Source organism: Heterocephalus glaber, unplaced genomic scaffold, assembly GCF_053883595.1.
Source record: "Heterocephalus glaber isolate CG9 unplaced genomic scaffold, H.glaber_assembly_v1.0 deba00000470, whole genome shotgun sequence".
NCBI lineage: Eukaryota > Metazoa > Chordata > Mammalia > Rodentia > Bathyergidae > Heterocephalus > Heterocephalus glaber.
Window position 1 is genome coordinate 17,477,834 of NW_028258145.1, and position 25,088 is coordinate 17,502,921.

The 25,088-nt window shown below is 46.9% G+C and overlaps 1 protein-coding gene and 1 long non-coding RNA gene across 2 annotated transcripts; both read right to left on the bottom strand.

Moving 5' to 3' along the window:
• Window positions 1-9,674: 9,674 nt before the first annotated feature.
• On the bottom strand, window positions 9,675-10,205 carry LOC147829796 (BH3-interacting domain death agonist-like). Its single transcript, XM_087201898.1, has one exon. The coding sequence runs from the start codon at window positions 10,203-10,205 to the stop codon at window positions 9,675-9,677; it is 531 nt and encodes a 176-aa protein (XP_087058024.1).
• Window positions 10,206-11,134: 929 nt separating this feature from the next.
• On the bottom strand, window positions 11,135-24,657 carry LOC147829797 (uncharacterized). The gene is made up of 3 exons (XR_015447795.1): window positions 24,431-24,657; window positions 18,669-18,727; window positions 11,135-11,232 (listed from the first exon to the last, which is right to left on the bottom strand). It is a non-coding gene; the product is annotated as an uncharacterized LOC147829797 (long non-coding RNA).
• Window positions 24,658-25,088: the final 431 nt, after the last annotated feature.

Below are 25,088 nucleotides of genomic sequence, written 5' to 3' on the forward strand. Positions count from 1 at the left end.
GCGAGCCCACTCCCCAGAGTGGTAGAAATCTGCTCAGGCACAAACACCATGGTGGTTCTCAGCTCCTCATCTTGAGGACTCTCTGGAGGGCCTTGACCTGGTCCCATCTGCTGGGTTGCTCCTCAGGCCTGTTCCGTAGGGAGGTCTTGGGATCTCCCTCGGACCCCATCCGGGGACTCTGCTCTGCTACCGCACTGCAGAGGGAGGGCGGGGCAGAGCTGTGGGTTGGGGCTTTTCCCCGCCTGGGGCTTGTCACCTGGGGAATTCACTGTGGAGAGATGGGGCTGCGCTGCTTCACTGGGGGACCTCTGAGGTCAGTCAGTATCCCTAGGGCTTTTTCTTCTCCTCCTGGCATGGTCAGATTTTCTGCAGATGTTTCATGCAATCTCTTGCCCAGAGGGAGTGAGACTGATGGGCAGAGGAAGTGCCCGCTGCTGCCTGGGGGAGGACATGTCCTGTGCTTACGTGACGGGCAAGGGGACCCTGCTTAGACCTCTGCTTCCAATCTGCTGTCAGTGCCCTAACACTAACACTAACAGGGCCTGGTGTCTCCCAGTGCAGCAAACCTATCTTGTCCTTTCTTAGTGGAAGCCTCCTGTCTTTTGCTTGTGTGGAGGAGAGACAGTCACTCTGTAAAGCTCTAACTGGTCTTTTTCTTCGCCCTGTGATGGGAGTCACAGGCCGGCCCCATCTGTGCTGGCCAAGTGCTCCACCACTGAGATAAATCACCAGCCCTTAACTGCTCCTTAAGCATACCTTTCTTTATTAACAGTATGCTGGTGATGGAACTCAGGGCCTCACACATACTAGACTAACACTCTGTCACTGAGCTACACCTCCAGCTCTTTTTATTTTTTATTTTTTTCTAGTTTGTTTTGTTTTTTGGGGGTTTTTTGGTACCAGCGATCAAACTCGGTCCTTGTGCTTGTGCAGCAGGCGATGAAACCACTGAGCTAAATCCCTCACCCCGTATTTTTTTTTTTTTTTATTATTCTGAGACAGAGCCTTGCTAAATTGCCCAGACTGACCTTGAACTTGTGATTTTCCTGCCTCAGGCTCCCAGGTAGCTAGAATTCCAGGTAGCTAGAATTCCAGGTAGCTATCTCTGGCTCCAGCTTGAATGGACATTTATGTGTCATTCTCTTTGGGGGCCCAGGCTTAGCCTTACTTTCACTGGGGCCCTGTGCTCCCAGCCATAGCTTCTGAGGTTTCTGTGGTGTCCAAGGGCGTTCCTGGGATTTCCCAAGGGTGACAAGATTGGGATTTCCCAAGGGTGACAAGTTTGGGCCTTCTTGAGTGGGCTCATTCAGTTGTTGCTGGTTTCTGGCTTACAAAACATTTTTTAAGGTTTCAGTGCTGGAGGTTGAATGGAGCCCTCATCCCTGCTGAGCATTGCCCCCTGAGACACAAGGCCACAGCATTTGCCTGCTCCCTGCTCCAAAGTGGGAATTCTTGTTGTTCCCTTGTGATATGTTTTTAAAGCAATCCCTCTGTTTGTCATTTTGATGCATCTGAGAAGGGAAGACACAATAATTTCTGGTGCTTTTTTGTTGTTCTTGAGGTTTTCCATGGAGAAATACATTTGTCTCAAAGATGCATGCAAAAACCCTGGGCAAGAGATTTATTGCTCTCATCGGACCCAGGTGTTAGCCCTTGAATAGGGAAGGTCGTTTGGTGTTTGTTTGTATGTTTTGGTTTTGGGGTTTTTTTGTTTCTTTGGTTTTTGTTTTCTGGTTTTTGGGTTTTTTGAGACAAGGTCTCACTATGTAGCCCAGGCTGGCCTCGAACTTCCTGCGATCCTCCTGCCTAGGCCTCTAGAGTGCTGGGATTAGAGGCGTGCACCCTATGCCCCCGGCTTTAAAACTCTTAACTGGCAAGTAGGGTATATAAGGTTCCAGGCTTGGTCTGGGAGCAGACTCCTGCCCAACCAGGCCCAGGGGTGTGTGGTGGGGGTGGTCTCATGTTTGCCAGGCTCGGCCCCTCCCGTTGTCATGGAGACCTACAGGGTGGCAGTCTTAGGAAGTGAGTCTCTGGGCTGAGGATGAAGCTCAGTGGCCAGAGGCTGGTCTAGCATGCAAGAGATGCGGGGCTCAATCATTAGCACTGACAAAAATAGAGAAAAACGTTGCCTCTCCAGATAAAGCGTCCCCGAGGTTCTACTAGAGCTAGAAAACAGGAGGGTGAAGTGTAGGGGTTCTGCTTCTTAGTGTGAGGCTCTCTCTACCCAGCACATGCGTTGTTGAGTCATGAGGGCAGAAACAAAGGGAGAGGACAGGCAGAGAAAGGCTCCCTTAGTTCCTGGGCTAGGAGATGAATGTCCACAGTAAGCTTCTGTTCTTGCTGCTACTAGATTGGACAGAGAGGAGACAGGGCTTCTCTGTGACTGAAAGTCCAATCCCATTAGGAGATAGGATGAGAGTCCACATGGGGCAGCCAGGAGTGGTGGTGCATGACTGTAATCCCAGCACTCGGGAAGCTGAGGTGGGAGGATCGCTATGAGTTTGAGGCCAGCCTTGGCTACATAGTGAGTTCATGACCAGCCTGGGTTACACAGTGAGACCCCTTCTCCAAAAAAGCAAGAAGAGGGCCAGGGATTTAGCTTAGTGCCACTGCCCCTGCCTTGCAAGTGCAAGATCCTGAGTTCCATCCCTGATACCAAACAAAAAGGAAATGGAAAAGGAAAGAAATAGAAATAGAATTCTGTATGGGACCTGTATGAAAATGAGGTCATATCCTTCTGCCCCTGCCTGTTCCCTGCTCCCCACTCCTGACAGGGCCAGGAGGAAAATCCATGGGGACCTGAGAGAGAGCCCTCTGTTGGAGAGTCTGCTCCAGATGATCCTCTCTAGGGAATTTATTTGGGCCCAGGGGTGGACAGAGAGGTCCCCAGATGTCTCATCACAGTCCTCTCCTTTCCCTCCTCAGATTGAGCAGTGACCTCAACTCCACACCGCATCTGCCTGATGACCTTGAGTCCCCCTGCTGAGGGACTCACTGTTGTGCCACAAAAACTGGCTTCGCAGTTCAGTGTTTCTCATGGATTTTGTCTTTCTTCCACCTCCCGGGCTGGAAGCCTGGGAATGATTTCAGCTCCTACCTGTGCCTTGACACCGCTCCCCAGTCAGTCCCACAGCAAGGCTGCTGATGGCAGTCATGCTCATCCCTGGTTGGAGGTGAGACCCTGACACACAGCCCCAGAGCCCAGCCTCACCCGCAGAGGCCTGGGGGCAGTGTGGGAGTCAGGGAGCAACGTTAGACAGGGTCCCCACTGTGGGGGAACAGGGCCACCCAAAGGGGGCAGGGAGGAGGGATCCAGCCCAATGCTACATTCCCAGAGTAAGAGTGGATCTCGTGAGGACCGAAGCTCCCATGTCTTGTACACTTTGGGCAAGACATCGTGAAAGGGAATAGCTGGGCAGAATAGAATGCACACATATTGATTGATTGATTGATTGATTGACTGTTCTTAGTGTGTCTTTGCAGTACATTATGTTTCCATTGTGGGGCATTGGTACATGTACATAGCACATCTTCATTCCTTTCTACATACCTTCTCTCCTATCCCTTCCTCCATTCTTTGATCCCCTTGCCATTTAAGAAAGATCTGTCTCCCTTCTTATTATTGTCTATCTTTTACTTTGTTTTTTATTCAAATTTGAGATTGCTGTATGAGAGTAACCATGCCATACTATATTTAAGCTGGTGTGTCTGATTTAGTGCACTTGACATCATGGTCTCAACTTGTATCCATTTTCTTAAGAATGACTCGAGTTTACCCAGGTTTATAGCAAAGTAGTACTCCATTGCGTGTCAGTACTCCATTTTCTTTACCCATTCATCTGTTGACGGACGTATAGGCCCCTTCCCCCTTCCAAAATTCAGCTATTAAGAATTGTGCTGCTATGAACATGCATCTGCCTGGATCACTGGAATGTAGTGTGTTTAACTCCTCTGGGAAGATACTTGAAGGAGGGGAGCTGGGTCACAGGACTTTCTAGATGTTCTTCTTTGAGGAATCTCCACATTGATTTACATAGTTCTGCTAGTTTGTTTTCCTGTCACAGTGTAGAAGGGTTCCTATTCCCTTTGCAGCCTCCTGGAATTTGCTATTATTTAATGTCTTGATGATGGCCATTCTTTCTGCAGTGAGAAGGAATCTGAGTTGTTTTAAGTTGAATTTCTCTTATGGCCAGTGATGTTGAACATTTTTTCATGTAGCTATTGCCCATCCGTACTTCTTCTGAGAAGTATCTATTCATTCTAATGTCTCATGTTTAAAATTCTTTTATCTTTTGGGGTTTCATTTTGTGGAGTTCTTTATACATTCCAGATGTTACACTTCTCACCAAGGAGAAAGGCACAAAAAACTTTCTTTCTGCTTCTGTCGATGGTCTCTTAAGTCCTTGGCTTGTTTCATTTGGTAGGCAAAGCTTTTTAATTTGATATGATCCCATGTGTTGATTCTTCATGATATTTCTTGTGCAATTGGGGTTCTGCTCATAAGGGCCTCCCCTGTGCCTGTCTCTTCAGGAGTTTTACCTATTTTATCTTCCAGCAGAGTAAGGGTTTCTGTTTTCAGCGTTAGGTTTCCATGCATTTGATTTGATGTTAGTATACGGTGAGAGATGAGGGTCTAGATTCAGTCTTCAGCCTGAGGGGAGCCGGATTTCCCAGCAGCAGTTGCTCCAGGGGCTGTGTTTCCTCCAGCACTGCTCCTGGCCCCTTTGTCAAATCTCCTGGGGCTGGATGTGAGTGTTTTCATGATTTCTTCATCATGGCCATTCTTTCTGGACTAAGATGGAATCTCAGTGTTGTTTTCACCTGCATATCTCTAATGCCAGAGATGTGAAACATTTTTCACATATTTATTGGCCATTTGCGTCAATGCCAAAATGTTTCTATTCATTTCATTTGCCAGTGTTTTAATTGGATCTTTGATTTTGAAGTCCTTGTGTTTCTTTTCTTTTCTTTTCTTTTCTTTTTTGGAGTTTATTGTGTGCTATATATTGGTCCAATGTCTGAGGAAGAACAGGCGAAACCTTTTCTTACTCTGTAGGTTGTGTCTTCAACGTGTTGGTTGTTTTCTTCCATGTCAGAAGCTTTGTAATTGGATATAATCCCATTTGCTGCTTCGTGGTGCTATTCCTTGTACAGTTTTTGTTCTATTCACAAAGTCCTTCCTGTGTCTGTGATTTCAAGAGATTTACCTATTTTATTTTCCAACATTTGTTGCTGCTTTAATCTTTGTATGACTGATGCATTTTGAATGTACTTAGGCCCATGCTGAGGAATATGTACTGTCTTGGTTATCTTTGTCTTGTTGCTGAAACATAATACCCTGCACCAAAAGTTAAAGAGGAAAGGGTTTATTTACCCCACGATTTGCAGAGGTTTCAGTCCACGATTGGCTGGCACCAAGACAGGGTGGTTGGCCGGCAGGCATGGCAGAGAAGAAACTGTCCTTGGCACACACAAGCTAGCAAAGCAACTAGGGACAACCACACTCTCTGTCCCTTGTATCTTATCCAGGTTACCTAGGCTGGGTAGCACTGACACCCTTCATCCTAGTGCCCTGGATCCTAGCATTGCACCATGAATCAATCCCAGTGGCACATACTCTAGATCCAGACACTTCTGAAAAAAACCCACCTATCACCTCGTGAGGCTTTACTGGGACATCTAAACACAAGCCATAACAATGTATAATTTTTGGGAACATGTGTGGTGCTCCATGCCTATTATCCCAGCACTTGGGAAGCCGAGGAAGGAGGATTACTGTGAGTTCAAGGCCACCCTGGGCCACCTAGTGAGTTCAAGACCAGCCCTGACTACAAAGTAGTCAAAAGTAGTAAAAAGCAAAACGAAATAAAAATGTATTTCTTTCTATTTTTCTGAGACGAGGCCTTCCTATATAGCCTTATGTCATCCAGGCTGGCCTAGAACTTGAGATCCTCTGCCCTTGGCCTCCTGAGTGCTGCCATTACAGATCTGTTCCACCATGCCCAGGGATTGAAATGTTATGTACCTTCTTTCATTAAGCTCATAGTTTTTCTCCCTTTTTTTTTTTTTTTGGTACTGGGGATCGAACTCGGGTCCCTGCACTTGTGCAGCAGGTGTTGAAACCACTGAGCTAAATCCCTGGCCCTCATAGTTTTTCTCTTTTCTGTTCCTGTCTTTGTTTGTTTGTTTTCCTGTTTGGTTAATGAGACATGGTCTCTCCATGCAGTTAGGACGGTCTTGAAATCACTATGCAGCCAAGGCTGGCCTCAAACACATGGTGTTCCACCTGCCTCAGCCTCCTGAGTGTTGCAATTCCAGTTGTGCATCACCACACCCAGCTTATATTTCCTGGGAGAGTAAAAGAAGTCTGGATGTAGAGAAAGCAGCATTATGACTGAGCCTTTCTGGGCAGTGGGGACCAGAGATCTCTGACTGTTTATGTGGCTCTTGCAGTGACAGCTGTTGTTCTGGGCAGAAGGAAGGATGAGGAGTGAGGAGGGAATTTCCTTCTCTCTGGAGGAGACTTTGGGACGCTCTCCTCGCATTCCAAAGTCCTGAACTGGATCATGTGGACCCTGGCGACAATGGATTCTGGAGAATCTGGTCCTTTCCTGGGCACAGGGCCCCTTGCATTGGGGTCCTGAGTGCACATGCAGCGAGACGGCCAGCAGGTCCTGGGACGGACACTCGCTGGGTGGCAGCCACTGCCGGGACACAGAATTACGACGGTGACGATGACACATGCCTTGCACGTGACCACATGAAATAGAGACGTGGCTTCTGGACCTCTTCTTTTGGCTTTTTAGACAGGGTTTCCCTATGTAGTTGAGGCTGGCCTTGAACTCACTGTCACCCCCCTGCCGCCGCCACCCAGCATTGAGATGACAGGCATCTTCCATCACTTCCGGGTTCCTGTGCTGCCTCCTTAGCACCTTTAGCTTTTGGGTTGGTGGAAGCTGGGGGTCCCCTAAGCTGAAGGAAACATTCTCAGAAGTGTACCTGTCAGTCAGCAGGATGTCAGCTCCCATAGCAAAGCTAAGGTAACTGGACCCTCAAGAGTCACAGATGGCCCAGATAATCATGGCTGTCAGCCCACAACATCCTGTCTCTCCACACTCACCGTGCTCTACTCAGCCAAGTCCAATGACCACCAGGACCTTTAATATAGGCCCAGATTCTTCACAGAACTTCACAAGGAATCCAAGCTTTAGGAAGATGTTAGTAATGACCTGAGTGGGATACATTGAAAAAACATGTTTTGTAAATATGTGAGCAAAAAATTGTGGGCGTGGTATGAGGCAACCAAGGGCCTGTCCAGAGACAGTGGACAATTCACAGAGAAGGAGACCAAGAAGGAGGTTTTGTTGTCGGGTTTTTTTTGGTTTCGTTTGGTTTTGTTTTGATTTTTCTTCAGTACAAGGAATTGAAATCAGGTCCTTGAGCTTACCAGACAGCTGCAGTGCCACTGAGCTACATCCCTGGCCCAAGAAGAGGATTTTAGGCAGAACATCAATTCAGAGCATAGGAGGGCACATGCCTCGTAAGAAGAGGAAAGGGCAGGGACAGTGAGAATCATTAACATAGATGAATTTGGTTTGTTTTGTATGAATTTAACATAGAGTGCTAAGAAACACAGGAAAAGATAAGGTCAGATGTGTGTTGTGGGGCCCATCTGCAATCCCCACATTTGGGAGGCGAAGGCAGGGTGACTGCAAGTTCAAGGCCCCCCTGGGCTACATGCCCAGATCTTGTCTGGAAAGCAAGGTATACTACCAAACTACAGGGATAAAAACAGCATGGTATTAGGACAAAAACAGGCATGTTCGTCAATGGAACACAAGGGGGGATGCAGAAACAACACCAGACACACTCAGCCATCGGATCTTTGATCAAAGGGCCAGAAAAATACACCGGAGGAAAGACAGCCTCTTGAGCAAAATGGTGCTGGGAAAACTGGCTCTGCACAGGTACAAATGGAACCCAGACACATAACCCGCACCATGTGCTAAACTACATTCTCAATGCATCAGAGATGTAAAGGTTAAAACAGAAACAACGTGCAGGAGAATAAAATGGGTAAACCTCTGGAAGTCACAGACACAGGCAAGGACTTTGTGAACAGAACCCAAGTTGCACAAGTAATAGCACCAGGAAGCAGCAAGTGGGAGGGATTATGTCCAATTAAAAAGCATTTGAACATGAAAGAAACACCCAGCCAACACATTGAAGACACAACCGACAGAATGGGAAAAAATCATGGCCAGCCAGTCCTCAGCTATAGGACTAATATATAAAATATAGAAAACTAAAAAATGAGGACTCCAAAATGAAAGATCCAGTTAAAATATGGGCAAGTGAAAGGAATGGAAAAATTTCAGGAGAACTACAAATGGTCAAAAATCCCAAGCAAAATGTTCAACATCTCTGGCCCCAGAGATATGCAAGTGAAAACAACACTGAGATTCCACCTTAGTTCAGAAAGAATGACCACGATCTTGAAATCAAGAAAACAGTCCTAAAATTCACATAGAACCAGAAGAGACCCAGAAAAGCAAAAATCCATCTTGAGCAAGAAGAACAAACCTGGAGGCATCCCAATCCTAGATTTCAAGTTACCTTGTACAAGTGCACTGATAAAAGCAGCAAGGTACTGGCCAAAACCAGAAACGTGGGTCAAAGGAACAAAATAGAGGACGCAGAAACAACCTAGACACATTCTACCATCTGGTCTTTTTTTTTTTTAATTTTATTTTTAGGTAACAAGAACTTATTTATGAGAGTTCATGCCTCTAGTCCATGAGCTTGCCCCAAGCATCCTATTCGCAATCACAAGGGCTTACAGGTTGAGGTGACTCATGTGACAGGGACCCAGCACCCACACTTGCAAACCAAACCCTAGCAGGGGTTTGCAGGCCGAGCCACAGGCCAGGGCTGCGCTGTTTCTACACGGAAGCTTTGCCTTTGGTTAATGTGGCCTTTCCTAAACCAGCAGGATCTGTCCTTGTATCGTGACAATGTCCCCAGGAAAGGAGATCACTTAGGGACTGAATTTGTAGTCTCTGAGAGCTTTGGTTGTAGAAGCAGGAAGTCCATTCTCTTCAGCTTCTGGACATGGAGGAGCTGAGGGCCCTGCTGGAAAACTGAAGATACAAGGCTGTGAAGAGGAAGTCTGCAGCACTGTTGGCGACCAGCAGCTTCAAGTCTTTTTCAAAGTCTTCATTTATTGGAAAGAGAAAAGGTCCATTTCAGTATCTGCCTTGGAAACAGCAGTTGCCACGGGCCCTTATGTCACCTTCACCCTTTTGATTGCCTCTGATCCTTCCTGACTCAAGTGTAGGGAAATCAAGCTGAAAAAGCTTCACACCTATGTGCCGAGGTTGCAGTAAGGTGAAATCACAACAGGGCACAAAGTGCAGAGGTAGAAAGGGCCAGGAAAACCTATTTTGAAATCAGCAAGTTGTCATTATTTCATCCAAGTACATCAGGGTAGATTTTTCTCAAAGAGTAGCCAGCTTAACACGTGGTCATGAAGAGAGCGAGGAAAGGCTGCTGTCCAGGCCCGGTCTCCTCCAAACCATCCCTGTACATGGCCAGAGTACCTTCTCCTGTGGGGCAACTCTGCTGCTGTCACCAAGTGAGGCTTTGGCCAGGCCAACTTCTGGGATGCCATCCATTCAGTGCATCTCACTGTTGATTAAGTCCGTCAGACAGGGGCAGAGTTTCTGGATAAGTTTCCCAAAAACCTCAACGATTTCAAACAGCAGGTTCGGCATGTGTTGAGCTGACTTTTTGGCCATCTGCATGGACAGGATCAGCATGTTCCGTTCATTCTTCTCGTGTTCAGGGAAGTACGGCATTATCTGTTCTAGCGTGGCCACCAGGCATCGCATTCTGTCATCCTCTGACAGACTTGGGTTCGTCAAAATCTCATGCACCTTGCTCACGTGACTGAGATCAATTCTGCTTTCCATGTTCTCCCCACGATGGGCGAGTACTATTCCCAATTTCACCACGGTTGACCTTGTCACACTGGGCTGGCCGGCCCCATTGAGCTCCATGAGATACTCGCCATCCTCCTCGGAACCTTGCAGGTCCAGTATCTTGGCCACCGTCTCCAGCTCTTTATGGAAACTATGGTTAGTGAAGCTTTCGATGAAGCTAAGCAGCAGCAGCTGTGTGATGCGCTCTTTCTCTGGGTTGTCCATGGCACCAGCAGCACTGGTGGCTCGAACTCTCCGGGCTCCCAGGTGTGCTAGGTGGGCACTCCGAGAGGCTGGGATGCCAGAGGACCAAGGCTGAGTGGTGAGGAGACCAGCGAGGGAGGCTAAGTACTCCCCCTGCCCCAGTGCCCCTCCCGCACCCCAGTGCCCGCCTCTCTATGCTCCACCCCAGCCCAGTGATGACTTTAACTCATTCTTATGAGATGTAACACTGGCTCAAATGGAATTTCCATTTTTTGATTTGGAGGCATCTCCACACTGATTTGCATCGTGGTTATAGGTGCTGACACTCCTTCTAACAATGCAGAAGGGTTCCTTCCTCCCAGTAGCTTGGCCAGCATTGGTAACTGTTTGCTGTCTTGATGATAGCCATTCTTTCTGGAGTAGGAGGCAAGCCCAGTGTTGTTTTGATCTGCACTCCCCAGGCTACCCACTCCTGCCTGATTCAATAGACAAAAAGTGTTTTCCACTGTGGAATGATTCCAAAATCCTGTGATTCCTGTCTTGTCTGACCTTCCTACAAGCTCAGGATGCGAGTTAGCACTTTGCACCCCCAGTGCAGGACCAGAGAACAGAGGAGAAGGGAAGGAAGAGAGGAGGTGTGTCAGGTGTCCCGAAAAGGGAGACCGGTGGAATCACACTTCAGGCCAGAAACTCAGGGCCCTGCTCCTCACCCTTCTCCCTGGGGACAGCCAGGCAGCTCCCTCTGTCAGGGTCTCTCAACGTCTTTCACTGTGCCACAGGAATGGCCAGGACACCACCTCCCTCCCAGGAGGTAGAGCTTTGGTAACTGGCAGGAAGGCCAGGTAGGGTGTAAAGAGAAGAGGGGAAGAAGGCTGACTGTGGAGAGGATATGCACTGGCGGGGCTTAGCAGTGCACACACGTAATCCCCGCACTGGGCGGGGGGGGTGGGGTGCGGGGGGGTGTTGGGGAGGCTGAGGCAGGAGGATCACCATGAGGTCACATCATAGCTGTATCCCAGGTTCAAGGCACAGAAGACAACCTGAAGAGCTTAAGCAAAAGGGAGAATTTATTGCAGGACGGGTGCTATGGCTCCGGGCACCCATGGGAGACTTCAGTGCTCTGCTATGGCAGGCAAAGATGGGTCGTGCCTGGCCACTTCCCAACCTCCCCAGCATCCAGGGGATTATGTTCCCTTTCCCGGACAATTCTCTCTTGTTGCCAGAACTAGGCATCTCACTGCTCTATGACTGCACTGCTAACTACACCCCAAGCGAGCCCACTCCCCAGAGTGGTAGAAATCTGCTCAGGCACAAACACCATGGTGGTTCTCAGCTCCTCATCTTGAGGACTCTCTGGAGGGCCTTGACCTGGTCCCATCTGCTGGGTTGCTCCTCAGGCCTGTTCCGTAGGGAGGTCTTGGGATCTCCCTCGGACCCCATCCGGGGACTCTGCTCTGCTACCGCACTGCAGAGGGAGGGCGGGGCAGAGCTGTGGGTTGGGGCTTTTCCCCGCCTGGGGCTTGTCACCTGGGGAATTCACTGTGGAGAGATGGGGCTGCGCTGCTTCACTGGGGGACCTCTGAGGTCAGTCAGTATCCCTAGGGCTTTTTCTTCTCCTCCTGGCATGGTCAGATTTTCTGCAGATGTTTCATGCAATCTCTTGCCCAGAGGGAGTGAGACTGATGGGCAGAGGAAGTGCCCGCTGCTGCCTGGGGGAGGACATGTCCTGTGCTTACGTGACGGGCAAGGGGACCCTGCTTAGACCTCTGCTTCCAATCTGCTGTCAGTGCCCTAACACTAACACTAACAGGGCCTGGTGTCTCCCAGTGCAGCAAACCTATCTTGTCCTTTCTTAGTGGAAGCCTCCTGTCTTTTGCTTGTGTGGAGGAGAGACAGTCACTCTGTAAAGCTCTAACTGGTCTTTTTCTTCGCCCTGTGATGGGAGTCACAGGCCGGCCCCATCTGTGCTGGCCAAGTGCTCCACCACTGAGATAAATCACCAGCCCTTAACTGCTCCTTAAGCATACCTTTCTTTATTAACAGTATGCTGGTGATGGAACTCAGGGCCTCACACATACTAGACTAACACTCTGTCACTGAGCTACACCTCCAGCTCTTTTTATTTTTTATTTTTTTCTAGTTTGTTTTGTTTTTTGGGGGTTTTTTGGTACCAGCGATCAAACTCGGTCCTTGTGCTTGTGCAGCAGGCGATGAAACCACTGAGCTAAATCCCTCACCCCGTATTTTTTTTTTTTTTTATTATTCTGAGACAGAGCCTTGCTAAATTGCCCAGACTGACCTTGAACTTGTGATTTTCCTGCCTCAGGCTCCCAGGTAGCTAGAATTCCAGGTAGCTAGAATTCCAGGTAGCTATCTCTGGCTCCAGCTTGAATGGACATTTATGTGTCATTCTCTTTGGGGGCCCAGGCTTAGCCTTACTTTCACTGGGGCCCTGTGCTCCCAGCCATAGCTTCTGAGGTTTCTGTGGTGTCCAAGGGCGTTCCTGGGATTTCCCAAGGGTGACAAGATTGGGCCTTCTTGACTGGTCTCATTCAGTTGCCACTGGTTTCTGGCTTACAAAACATCTTTTAAGATTTCAGTGCTGGGGAGTGAATGGAGCCCTCATCCCTGCTGAGCATCATCCCCTGAGACACAAGGCCACAGCATTTGCCTGCTCCCTGCTCCAAAGTGGGAATTCTTGTTGTCCCCTTGTGATTTGGGTTTTTTTTTTACTGAGTGCTGACTTTATTTTTCTGGGCCCAGAAATTAATGTTTATGTGAAACAAGTAGTAATAATAATGAATTACATTAGAGGGTTGGAACACATAGCCTCAGACTTTGATGGCTTTATATGTGTAGTAAAAACAAAACATTCTTATACAAGTGAGTAATTCAAATATCCTTCAAATACTGCCCAAACATTTTGTGTAAGATTACTTTTATTCTCTTCATAGAATTGTTGTTTATGAAAATTTTGTTTTAATATATTTTCCATGTCTTTCCTGCATTATATCACTACCCTCTAAAGACCGTCTATTTCTTATTGGCAATGTAAATAATTTTGTGCTTTTCCATGATCCCGATGTCATGCTCCAGCTGGTTCATTTCTCCTTCCAGCCTATGCTTGTGCACCTTCTTTGGGAGAGAGTCGATGAAGATGGAGAGGGCCTGGAACTCTTTGTGCACCTCTTCCCAGTTCTTCTTCAGCCCCTGAAGAACTGCATCTCTTTCTTCATCCAATAACATTTTCATAGCTGGTTTCTTAAGGTTTTCCTGGATATAATGATCATGCTCTTCCTGTGCTTTCTTCAGTTCCTCACTCTGCTTACATATGTATTCAGATGTGACACCATAACCCTAGGAGGCGGGGGAGGCTCCTTCAAGTCCTTGTGATTTGTTTTTAAAGGAATCCCTCTGTTTGTCATTTTGATGCATCTGAGAAGGGAAGACACAATAATTTCTGGTGCTTTTTTGTTGTTCTTGAGGTTTTCCATGGAGAAATACATTTGTCTCAAAGATGCATGCAAAAACCCTGGGCAAGAGATTTACTGCTCTCATCGGACCCAGGTGTTAGCCCTTGAATAGGGAAGGTCGTTTGGTGTTTGTTTGTATGTTTTGGTTTTGGGGCTTTTTGTTTATTTGGTTTTTGTTTTCTGGTTTTTGGGTTTTTTGAGACAAGGTCTCACTATGTAGCTCAGGCTGGCCTCGAACTTCCTGCGATCCTCCTGCCTAGGCCTCTAGAGTGCTGGGATTAGAGGCGTGCACCCTATGCCCCCGGCTTTAAAACTCTTAACTGGCAAGTAGGGTATATAAGGTTCCAGGCTTGGTCTGGGAGCAGACTCCTGCCCAACCAGGCCCAGGGGTGTGTGGTGGGGGTGGTCTCATGTTTGCCAGGCTCGGCCCCTCCCGTTGTCATGGAGACCTACAGGGTGGCAGTCTTAGGAAGTGAGTCTCTGGGCTGAGGATGAAGCTCAGTGGCCAGAGGCTGGTCTAGCATGCAAGAGATGCGGGGCTCAATCATTAGCACTGACAAAAATAGAGAAAAACGTTGCCTCTCCAGATAAAGCGTCCCCGAGGTTCTACTAGAGCTAGAAAACAGGAGGGTGAAGTGTAGGGGTTCTGCTTCTTAGTGTGAGGCTCTCTCTACCCAGCACATGCGTTGTTGAGTCATGAGGGCAGAAACAAAGGGAGAGGACAGGCAGAGAAAGGCTCCCTTAGTTCCTGGGCTAGGAGATGAATGTCCACAGTAAGCTTCTGTTCTTGCTGCTACTAGATTGGACAGAGAGGAGACAGGGCTTCTCTGTGACTGAAAGTCCAATCCCATTAGGAGATAGGATGAGAGTCCACATGGGGCAGCCAGGAGTGGTGGTGCATGACTGTAATCCCAGCACTCGGGAAGCTGAGGTGGGAGGATCGCTATGAGTTTGAGGCCAGCCTTGGCTACATAGTGAGTTCATGACCAGCCTGAGTTACACAGTGAGACCCCTTCTCCAAAAATGCAAAAAGAGGGCCAGGGATTTAGCTTAGTGCCACTGCCCCTGCCTTGCAAGTGCAAGATCCTGAGTTCCATCCCTGATACCAAACAAAAAGGAAATGGAAAAGGAAAGAAATAGAAATAGAATTCTGTATGGGACCTGTATGAAAGTGAGGTCATATCCTTCTGCCCCTGCCCATTCCCTGCTCCCCTCTCCCGACAGGGCCAGGGGGAAAATCCTTGGGGACTTGAGAGAGAGCCCTCTGTTAGAGAGTCTGCTCCAGATGATCCTCTCTAGGGAATTTATTTGGGCCCAGGGGTGGACAGAGAGGTCCCCAGATGTCTCATCACAGTCCTCTCCTTTCCCTCCTCAGATTGAGCAGTGACCTCAACTCCACACCGCATCTGCCTGATGACCTTGAGTCCCCCTGCTGAGGGACTCACTGTTGTGCCACAAAAACTGGCTTCGCAGTTCAGTGTTTCTCATGGATTTTGTCTTTCTTCCACCTCCCGGGCTGGAAGCCTGGGAATGATTTCAGCTCCTACCTGTGCCTTGACACCGCTCCCCAGTCAGACCCACAGCAAGGCTGCTGATGGCAGTCACGCTCATCCCTGGTCGGAGGTGAGACCCTGACACACAGCCCCAGAGCCCAGCCTCACCCACAGAGGCCTGGGGGCAGTGTGGGAGTCAGGGAGCAACGTTAGACAGGGTCCCCACTGTGGGGGAACAGGGCCACCCAAAGGGGGCAGGGAGGAGGGATCCAGCCCAATGCCACATTCCCAGAGTAAGAGTGGATCTCGTGAGGACTGAAGCTCCCATGTCTTCTACACTTTGGGGAAGACATCTTGAAAGGCAATAGATGGGCAGAATAAAATGTACATTCACGTTTATTTATTCATTCATTTATTTATTTATTGTTTGTGGTGTGTATTTACAGTACATCATGTCCCACTCTTTGTGTAGTGTTTGTACATGTACATAACACACCTTCATTCCTTTCTTCATACTTTCTCTCCCATCCCTCCCTCCATCCTTTGATCCCCTTTACATTTAAGAATGATGTCCCCCTACTTTCTATTACTTATTTTTTTCTTTTTTCTTTATTGTAATTTGTGTTTATCCTATGAGAAAAACCACGTGATACTATATTTAAGCTTGTGTGTCTGATTTATTGCACTTAACATTATTGTCTCAACTTGTATGCATTTTCCTACAAATGACTCAAGTTTATTTGCTGTTATTAACATGAGTATGCATGGATTACTGGAATATAATGACTTTAACTCTTCTAGGAATATACTCAAAGAAGAAGAGCTGGGTCACATGGAATTTCTAGATTTTCTTCTTTAAGGAATCTCCACACTGATTTGCATAGTTGTGTTAGTTTATATTGCCATCAACAGTGTATTCCCCCTGTAGCCTCGCAGCATTTGTTGTTTTTTTTTATTTTTTATTTTTGGTACCAGGAATCAAACTCAGGACCTTGCGGTTCCAAGGCCGTTGCCAGCACCACTGAGCTAAATCCCCGGCCCCTGGCAGCATTTGTTATCATCTGATTTCTTGATGGCCTTTCTTTCTAGAGTAAGATGGAATCTGAGTTATTTTAAATTGCATTTCTCTCATGGACAGTGATGATGAACATTTTTTCATTTAGTTATTGCCCATCCGTACTTCTTCTGAGAAGTGTTTATTTGTTCCTATTGGTCTATTTTTTTTTTATTCTTTCTCTTTGGAGGTTTAATTTTTTGGAGTTCTTTATATATTCTAAGTATTACATTTCTCACCAAGGAAGACATGGCACAAAAAACTTTCCTTCTCCTTCTGTCAATTTTCTCTTCCTTCTTTGGGGTGTTTCCTTTGTTGGGCAGAAGCCTTTTCATTTGATATGATCTCATTTCTTGATTCTTCATGTTATATCTTGTGCAATTGGTGTTCCTTACCTATATCTTCAAGAATTTTACCTATTTTATCTTCCAGCAGATTAAGGGTTTCTGCTTTCAGAGTTAGATTTCAATCCATTTGATTTGATGTTAGTACATGGTGAGAGATAAGGGTCTAGATTCAGTCTTCAGCCTGAGGCTAGTGAGATTTCCCAGAAGCATTTGTTCCAGTGGCTTCCTCCAGCACTGCTTCTGGCCCCTTTGTCACAGGCTCTAGGTGAGTATTTTTTGATTTCTTGATCATGTCCATGCTTTTTGGACTAAGATGAAATCTAAGTATCTCTTAACCTGCATATCTCTAATGTCAGAGATGTTGAATATTTTTCACATATATATTGGCCATTTATACTTCTCTGGAAATATTTCTATTCATTTCATTTGCCCATGTTTTAATTGGATCTTTTATTTTGAAATCCTCACTATTTTTCAATTTAGTATGTTTCTATATATTAGTCCTTTGTATGAGGAAAAGCTGGCAAAACCTTTTTCCCATTCTGCAGGTTATGTCTTCAATGTGTTGGTTGTTTTCTTTCATATTCAGAAGCTTTGTAATTGGATATAATCCCATTTGCTGCTTCGTGGTGCTATTACTTGTCCATTTGGGGTTCTGTTCACACAGTCCTCACCTATGTCTGTGACTTTAAGAGATTTACCTGCTTTATTTTACAGCATATTGTTTCTGTTTTAACCTTTAAATCTCTGATGCATTTTCAGGGTAGTTTAGCACATGGTGAGGGATATGTGTTGTCTTAGTTACCTTTCTCTTGTTCCTAAAACAAAATATGTGAGAAATATGTGAGAAAGGGTTTTTCTAACTCAAAGTTTGTGGAAGTTTCAGTCCATAATGTGCTGACTCCAAGGCAGGGTGGTTGGCAGGCAGGCATCACAGAGAAGAAACAGTCCATGGCTCACACAAGGTAGCTAAGCAACTAGGGACAACCATACTCTCTATCTCTTATATCTTATCCAGTTTACCTAGGGCAGGTAGCACTGACACCCTTAATCCTAGTGCCCTTGATCCTAGCATTGCACTATGAATCCATCCCACTGTCCCACACTCTAGATCTAGACACTTCTAAAAATCCCCACCTAGTCGGGGATTTAGTTCAGTGGTTCTGGCGCCTGCCTTGTAAGCACAAGGTCCTGAGTTCGATCCCTGGTACCAAAAACAAAACAAAATAAAAAAAATCCCCACCTATCACTTCGTGAGGCTTTGAGGGGACATGTAAACACAAGCTATAACAATATATAATGTGGGAATCCAGGTGTGGTGGTCCAGCAATTGGAAGGCTGAGGCAAGGGGATGGCTGTGAGTTCAAGGCCACACTGGGCCACATAGTGAGTTCACAGTGAGACTCTGTCTCAAAAGTAAAAAACAAAACAAAATTAAAACATATATTTCTAATTTTTTTTTTCAGTAAATATCTTTTATGGAGCTCTGGCTGGCCTAGAACTTGTGATGCTTGAGCCTCGGCCTCCTGAGTGCTTTGATTACAGGTGTGTCCTACCATGCCCAGGGATTAAAATGCTGAGTATCTTTTTTTTGACCTCACAGTGTTTTCTTTTCTGCTCTATTCTTTTTGTGTTCACTGGGGATTTGTTTGTTTGGTTGGTTGGTTGGTTATTGCAATAGGGTCTTTCACAGTAGTTAGGGTAGTCTTAAATCACTATATAGCCAAGACTGGCCTCAAACATGTGTTGATCCACCTCCCTCAGCCTCCTGAGTGTTACAATTACAGCTTGTATTTCCTTGGAGGGTGAAAGAAGTCTGGAGTAAAGAAATCAAAGTTGTGACTGAGCCTTTCTGGGCAGGGGGGGGAGCAGAGATCTCTGACTGTTTATATGACTCCTCCAGTGACAGCTGTCATTCTGGGCAGAAGGAAAGATGAGAAGTGAGGAGGGAATTTCCTTCTATGTGGAGGAGACTTCAGGAAGTTCTACTTGCATTTCAATGTCCCAAACTAGACGATGTGGCGACATCTCATTTTCCCCAAGAGGTTACACAAGCCTTCTGTTGTTACACAGGGATATAAGGCACTCTCTTTGAAGAGTCTTAGTGTGGAACTTACCCGTCTGGTAGAAGACATCTGAGCAGGAACTCAGAAGGAATAGATGGGGTTGTTCCCATCTGTAAATAGGAGTATCAAAAATGAGGATTAGCATTCTGCCAGGCATAGTAAGCTTTTCAGCCAGATTTGGTCCCTAATCAATCCTATGTCAACAAATGCAGGTGGCTCGAGCCCAATTAAGATGATGAAGCTATAGCCATTCCCCAGGCCAAGCCTGCATGGCATTTCAATCACATTGATGGACAGGGCATGTTTCCCCAAAGCAATGCCGAGACTACATGGTAACTTGCCTGGTTGAGGGCCTGAAAAGGCAGCCCACATATCAGTTAATTATTCCAAAAATTCAAAAAAATCACTCAAATGTGAAATAAAAATCTGGCCCAGTTTATGTCTCACCTAGCCTCCATTCTCAGAAAGTTTACTGCTCTAAACCCTGAGAGTCCAGAAGGGCACATTATTTTTAAAATGCCTTGTATTACCCAATCTGCCCCCAGATGTTTGCAGAAAGCTCCAAAAAATTAAATCTGGCCCTCAGATCCCCATCAGAAATTGATCAATCAAGCATTTCAATAATTGCAATATGGCTGCCTGCCAGCAGTATATTTCTGACTTACGACTGCTTGAATCCACTGTAAGAGACCCACCAAAAGGGCTAAAAGCCAATCCGGGGCCAAATAAAACCTCGGGGGAATCCAAATAAGGGGTTCAGGATCCTGATTTAAGTGTCACCAGATTGGCCACTGGGCCAAAGACTGTCCCAACCCAGGACTGCCTCCCAACCCATGCCCCACAGGCGAAAGCCCTCAGTGGAAGGCAAACTGTACTGGGGTGGCCAGGCCCACCTCAGGGGTCCCCTCCCAGGGCCACTTGCCAGGCTCAGGTGCCCTCACCATCCTGATCAATTGGGCCTCGGATTGAATGATTCGTATGCCCCAGCAGTCTCGGATGCCTTTTGGACCTTTTCACAGCCACCAAACTCTGGGTAAATCTTGTAGTAGAAGGTAAGAGTGTTTCATTTCTGATCAATACGTGGGTGTTTCATTTCACCTTCTCTTTATTCTCAGGACAGCTTACTTTAGCCTCAATTACTGTTGTGGGAATTGATGGCACCGTGTCCAGGCCTCTCAAAACCCCTCTGCTCTTGTGCCAATTGAAAAATCAAATGTTTACTCATTCATTTCTAGTCATTCTGACCTGTTTAGTCCCACTCCTCAGACAAAATATTTTAACAAAACTCTCTGCCAGCGTCACTATTCCAGGCTCCACTCCCCGTCCTATCACCACCCTGCTCACACCTACTGCTACTACACCTTCCTCCTTCTACCCCATAACTTCTCCCTCCCTCACCCTGAGCATTTGGGACATGTCAACCCCCTCTGTCACTCAACATCACCTGCCTCTCCACACCCCCCTAAAATAGGACCACCCCCATCCTTCCCAGTCAATACCCCCTACCTGATCCAGCCCTCTGAGGACTGAAACCCATCATTACTCTCCTTCTCAAACATAACCTCCTGATTCCCACTAAGTCTCCATTCAACACCTCCATCCTCGCTGTCTGTAAGTCCGATCAATTATACGGCTTAGTACAAGATCAACCAAATTTCTTCCCCATTCATCCTCTAGTCCCAAACCCATATACACTCCTCTCCTCTATTCTGTCAACCACAGCCATTACTGAGTCCTCAAGCCTTCCTCTATACCCTGACTCGCAGCCCCTTTTTGCTTTCGCATGGACAGACACAGACACCCACCAATCACAGCAGCTTACCAGACAGTACTGCCCCAAGGCTTCTGAGATAGCCCTCACTATTTCAGCCAAGCCTTTACCCACAACCTTTCCTCTCACCCCACTGCTTCCCGATTATTACAATATGTAGGCGATCTCCTTCTCTACAGCCTTTCTTCAAAATCCTGTCACCAAGACACCTTTTCCCTCCTGCAACACCTAAAAAGGAGGGGATATTGAGTCTTTCCCTCCAAGGCCCAATTTGCTCCCCATTGGTAACATATCTAGGCATCATCCCTCACAAAGACACATGAGTTCTCCCCCCACCCCCACCTACACCAGATCTCAACTCCGACCACAGCACAACAGCTCCTTTCCTTCCTGGGAATCACTGGCTATTTCCATATCTGGATTCCGAGTTTTGCAGTGCTCACAAAACCCCTTTACAAACTAACCTGAGGGGCCCCCTCAGAAGCTTTAGACAACAAGTCATTCCCCCTTCCTCATTTAAAATGCTAACACACGTCGACACCTGCCAACCCCATCCTCAGCATCACAGCAGTGACTTACATCTACCTGGCTGCCAGCAAGATCGCTCTACACACCCGTGCGCAGTCTCGGTCAAGTGGCAGCAACCCAAGAAGCCCTCTGCTGTCTCCAGGACCAGAGGCACACCTCAGAGGCTGTCAGCCTACAGCAATTCATTGTTCTTGGGTAAAACTGTGTCCGACTGACAACATGCTTAACTCCTCCTTATAAAAACCACAAATAATCTCCCTACTTCCATCAGACTGACCCAAATTCTGGAGGATACATAAATGCCTTGCTTTTGCATGTCTTGTTGTTTTATTTACTTCCTTCATTCAGTCTGCTTTAATCTTATATGGTCTCACCTTTATATTTCTACCTGCAAATCCTATCTTAACTAGATAAAAGATCTCTGTTTTCAGGGCACTCTGTAACTTCTCCCCAGAACAGACCAAATTGTTTTCCTTCTTTCTCGCCTTCCTGCTGTTTGACAATTGATAGCAAAGCCAATGTTTAAAGTTCCGACTTGGGCTGGGGATTTAGCTCGGTGATTCCAGCACCTGCCTTGCAAGCGCAAAGTCCCGAGTTCAATCCCCGATACCAAAAAAGTTCCAACTCAATTGTCTTTTGCCTGCAAGATGCGACCATTTCTCACACTCATGCAAGTGCAAGTAAACCTCTCCCTTCCTCCTCCCTATGCCCTCTGACCCAGTTAACTTTCCTCTTTCTCTCTCCAAGTCTCGCTATAGCACCTCAGCCGCCCGCTCCCTGCTGTTCCCAATTACCTTTACAAAACCTTCCAGTTAACTCATTCCCCGATGAACCAACACAATCTCTCCTTAGCCAAAACCTGCTGGCTCTGTTTTTCCAAGTTTACAGCCATACATCCATCCTGGCTCCTCCCCAGGTCTGGGCCCTTACTCATCTTACATATCACCCCCAATATGAAAAGAAGGGCCCACTCCAACTCCTCAACAAAACGTCAGCAGCTACTTTCCCCATTACTGACAAAACAAAAGACCCACAATTAAGATGTGCAGCCCAATTCCTCCAATCCTATTTTGCTAGTAATACTAAATATGAAAGCTCATCTAGGCCCATACATGGCCCTATAACCACCGATACTACTCTAACCCTCCAAGCCCCCATTTGTATTCAGTGCAATCTGTCTTCTGGTATATCACTAGGACATCTACTCTCCCACCAGCATAACTACACATTACTGTTATTGGCCTCACACAACCATGCCATTTACCGGGTTATTCAGGATGCCTCATTCGCTCAGCTTGTCCATTTTTCTGGCCCTCTCAAAGTTATAGCAACAACCCTGTTAAATAAACAATCAGGGTTCTGCAATGGCTGCCACTTCCCATGCATGACCCTATACCATAGGTCCCGTGTTATAACCTCCCACTTACCCAGAGTGCCTCCTCTTACCTACCTTTAACCATTCCTCACAATGGGTGATAATAGACTCTAAAAGCTTTTTTTCTTACAATGGGAAAACAGGACAATAGGTGCCAGCCAAATTTCCTGCCAAGAACCCTGCCAGCCCCTGACAGGTGCTGCTCTGGCAGATACCCTGGGTGTTTGGGAAAGAGAAAACAGTAAAGTCACCCACCTCTCTAACATCCATAACTAATTCTGTATACCCAGCCAAAATGTATTTTTCCTTTGTGGGACTTCCACTTACTTGTGCCTTCCCACTAACTGGACCAGTATCTGTATGCCAACATACCTTAGCCCAAATATAGATATTGCCCCAGGAAACCAGAGCCTGCCTGTTGCCATTACAGCCCAGGTTCAAAGGTGTAGAGCCATACCCTTAATTCTACTGCTGATTGGTCTAAGCATCACTGCTGCTGCAGGGACTGGAACAGCAGGTTTAAATACTTCCCTAACCCAATATCATGCTCTCTCCCAAGACTTCTCTGACAGCCTCAAACAAATACCCAATTCCATTCTCACTTTACAGAACCAGATAGATTCCCTGGCTGCAGTGGTTTTGCAAGGCTGACAGAGCTTGGATCTTCTGACTGAGAGAGGTAGATTATGCATTTTTCCAGGAGAAGAATGTTTTTATTCCAATCAGTCAGGCATAGTACAGGAGGCAGCTAAAAAGATGACAGAACAAGGCCTCAGAAATTGAACATAAAAAAAATTGAACATCACCTATCTAATTCATGGACTGATGTTTGGGGCTGGGCTACACGGTTTCATTTGCTGGACCTCTTGTTTGAATTATTCTCCTTCTATTATATAAACAATCATTAATCAGCAGATGATAGCCCTGGCTGGTCCTCCATATGCTCCTGACCGCCAAGATTTTTTTTCCATGTAGGCTGTCCACGCTGCCCATTTGTCACACCACAAGTCATGAGACACTCCAACCAGTCTCCCCTTCCCCTTTCCCTCTTCCCTGTCTCCTTTTCCCTTTTCTTCTACAACAGAAAAACAGGAATTTCAGACCTCAGCCCAGGCAGAAGAGAAAAACTTCCCAGGCAGTGCAGTTACACATCCTACAAGGCCCAAAGGATAACAGGAAGCCAAGGCCAAGGTTCTAGATAAGCAGCCTGCCCAACATAGCCACATATACAGGAACAGATACTCCTGGAGACCACCAGACTTTCTCTGCCCCAGAAAAAAAAACTTCCTCTGCTCCAGGACAAAATGTTCCACTCCTTCTGGCACTATGTCTCCCCAGCCCAAACTCACCTAAAAAGTTTCCCCTTGCCCAAGCCCCCGGAGTCAACAGCTTTGTCACCCTTAAATAGCCTGCACCGGTCTGAAAATAAAACTTTGCCTGTTGCTTCATTTTTGCCTGCTCTGGTGGGCTTGGTCATGCCTTGATTTACCCTAACAGGCTACTGCTGGTTCTGCCACTTAAGGGCAGAAAAGGAAGCAGTGGTGGAAGTTTTTAAAGGACCAATCTTCCTCTTCAGGTAAGAGAAGACATGGTATCTCTTAACCCTGTTTTTGAGTTATCCAGAAACAACTAAACAAATGGAACACTCTGATAGATGCAAGCCTGAGAGGGAGAGGAAACCAGAAAAGGAGAAGGGAAATTACTAAAACCTATGGAAAGGAAACATTCCACGTGAGTCCATGACCCATGGGGAAGCATAAATACTCTTGGCGCTAAACAAAGAGCTGGCAGAGTTCAGGACAAGCCAGCAAGTAACATAAAGAGAAAAGCCACAGTTCGGGCAGGGCAGATAGCTCTCTCCTGGTGCCCATGGGCAGCCTTTTCCCTGGCTGTGCTGGGCTTAAGCCCATCCGTGCTGAGGTATGTGCCACAGCCTCCAAGGCAGACTTTCCACATTGTGTGGATCAGAATAGAATGGAGGCCCAACTGATAGGCAGGACTCCTGTCCCCCAGGAGGATTGAAGCTTTTGTGCCACGTTCCAGCCTTCTCCACGTGGCCACTGGCCTGCCTCTCCTTCTGGGAATCCATTTGTTCACCCAGAAAGAAGACAGAGGGTCTCCCAACAGAGTGGAGCTTACCTTCCTTGCTGGCTGGGTTTCTGGTTGTCTGCATCTGCTGAGATCTCTAAAGGTCCCTGAGTTGCCGATGCCTTCAAGGACTGGCGAGGTCTCTGGGTTGCTGTGCAATAAAGTCCCTGGGCTCATGGTCCTGTGTTTGGTAAATTCCACCTGGCTCAGCTCACCGGATGTTACAGTTGAGTGATCCAAAAATAGTCCAAGTTCTTGGGTTCGACCAGGAAAGAAATGCCACGCATCCACCTTGTAGTATAATGTAGAGAGCTATAGCTATTGAAGATCACAGGACAGTAGCTGGAATAGAGACAAGGGCAAAGGAGAAAAGAAGATAAAGAAGAAAAGGGACCCAAGTGGGATAGGGAAAAAAATGGGCCCTGAAGTGGGCCATGTGGCCCTAGGTGACAAACAGATTCTGGGAAACATGGTCCTTTTCTGGGCACGGGGATCCCCACATCCCCTGCGTTTGGAGAGAGATGGCCAGCAGGAAGGGGATGGACACTCGCTGTGGGGCAGCCTCTTCTGGGCCACAGAAATAGGAAGGTGATCATGACACACTCCTTGCACTTGTCTACATGAAGTAAAGACATTGCTTCTTTACCTCTCCTTTTGGATTTTTAGACAGGGTTTTCCTTTGTAGTTGAGGCTGGCCTTGAACTCACTG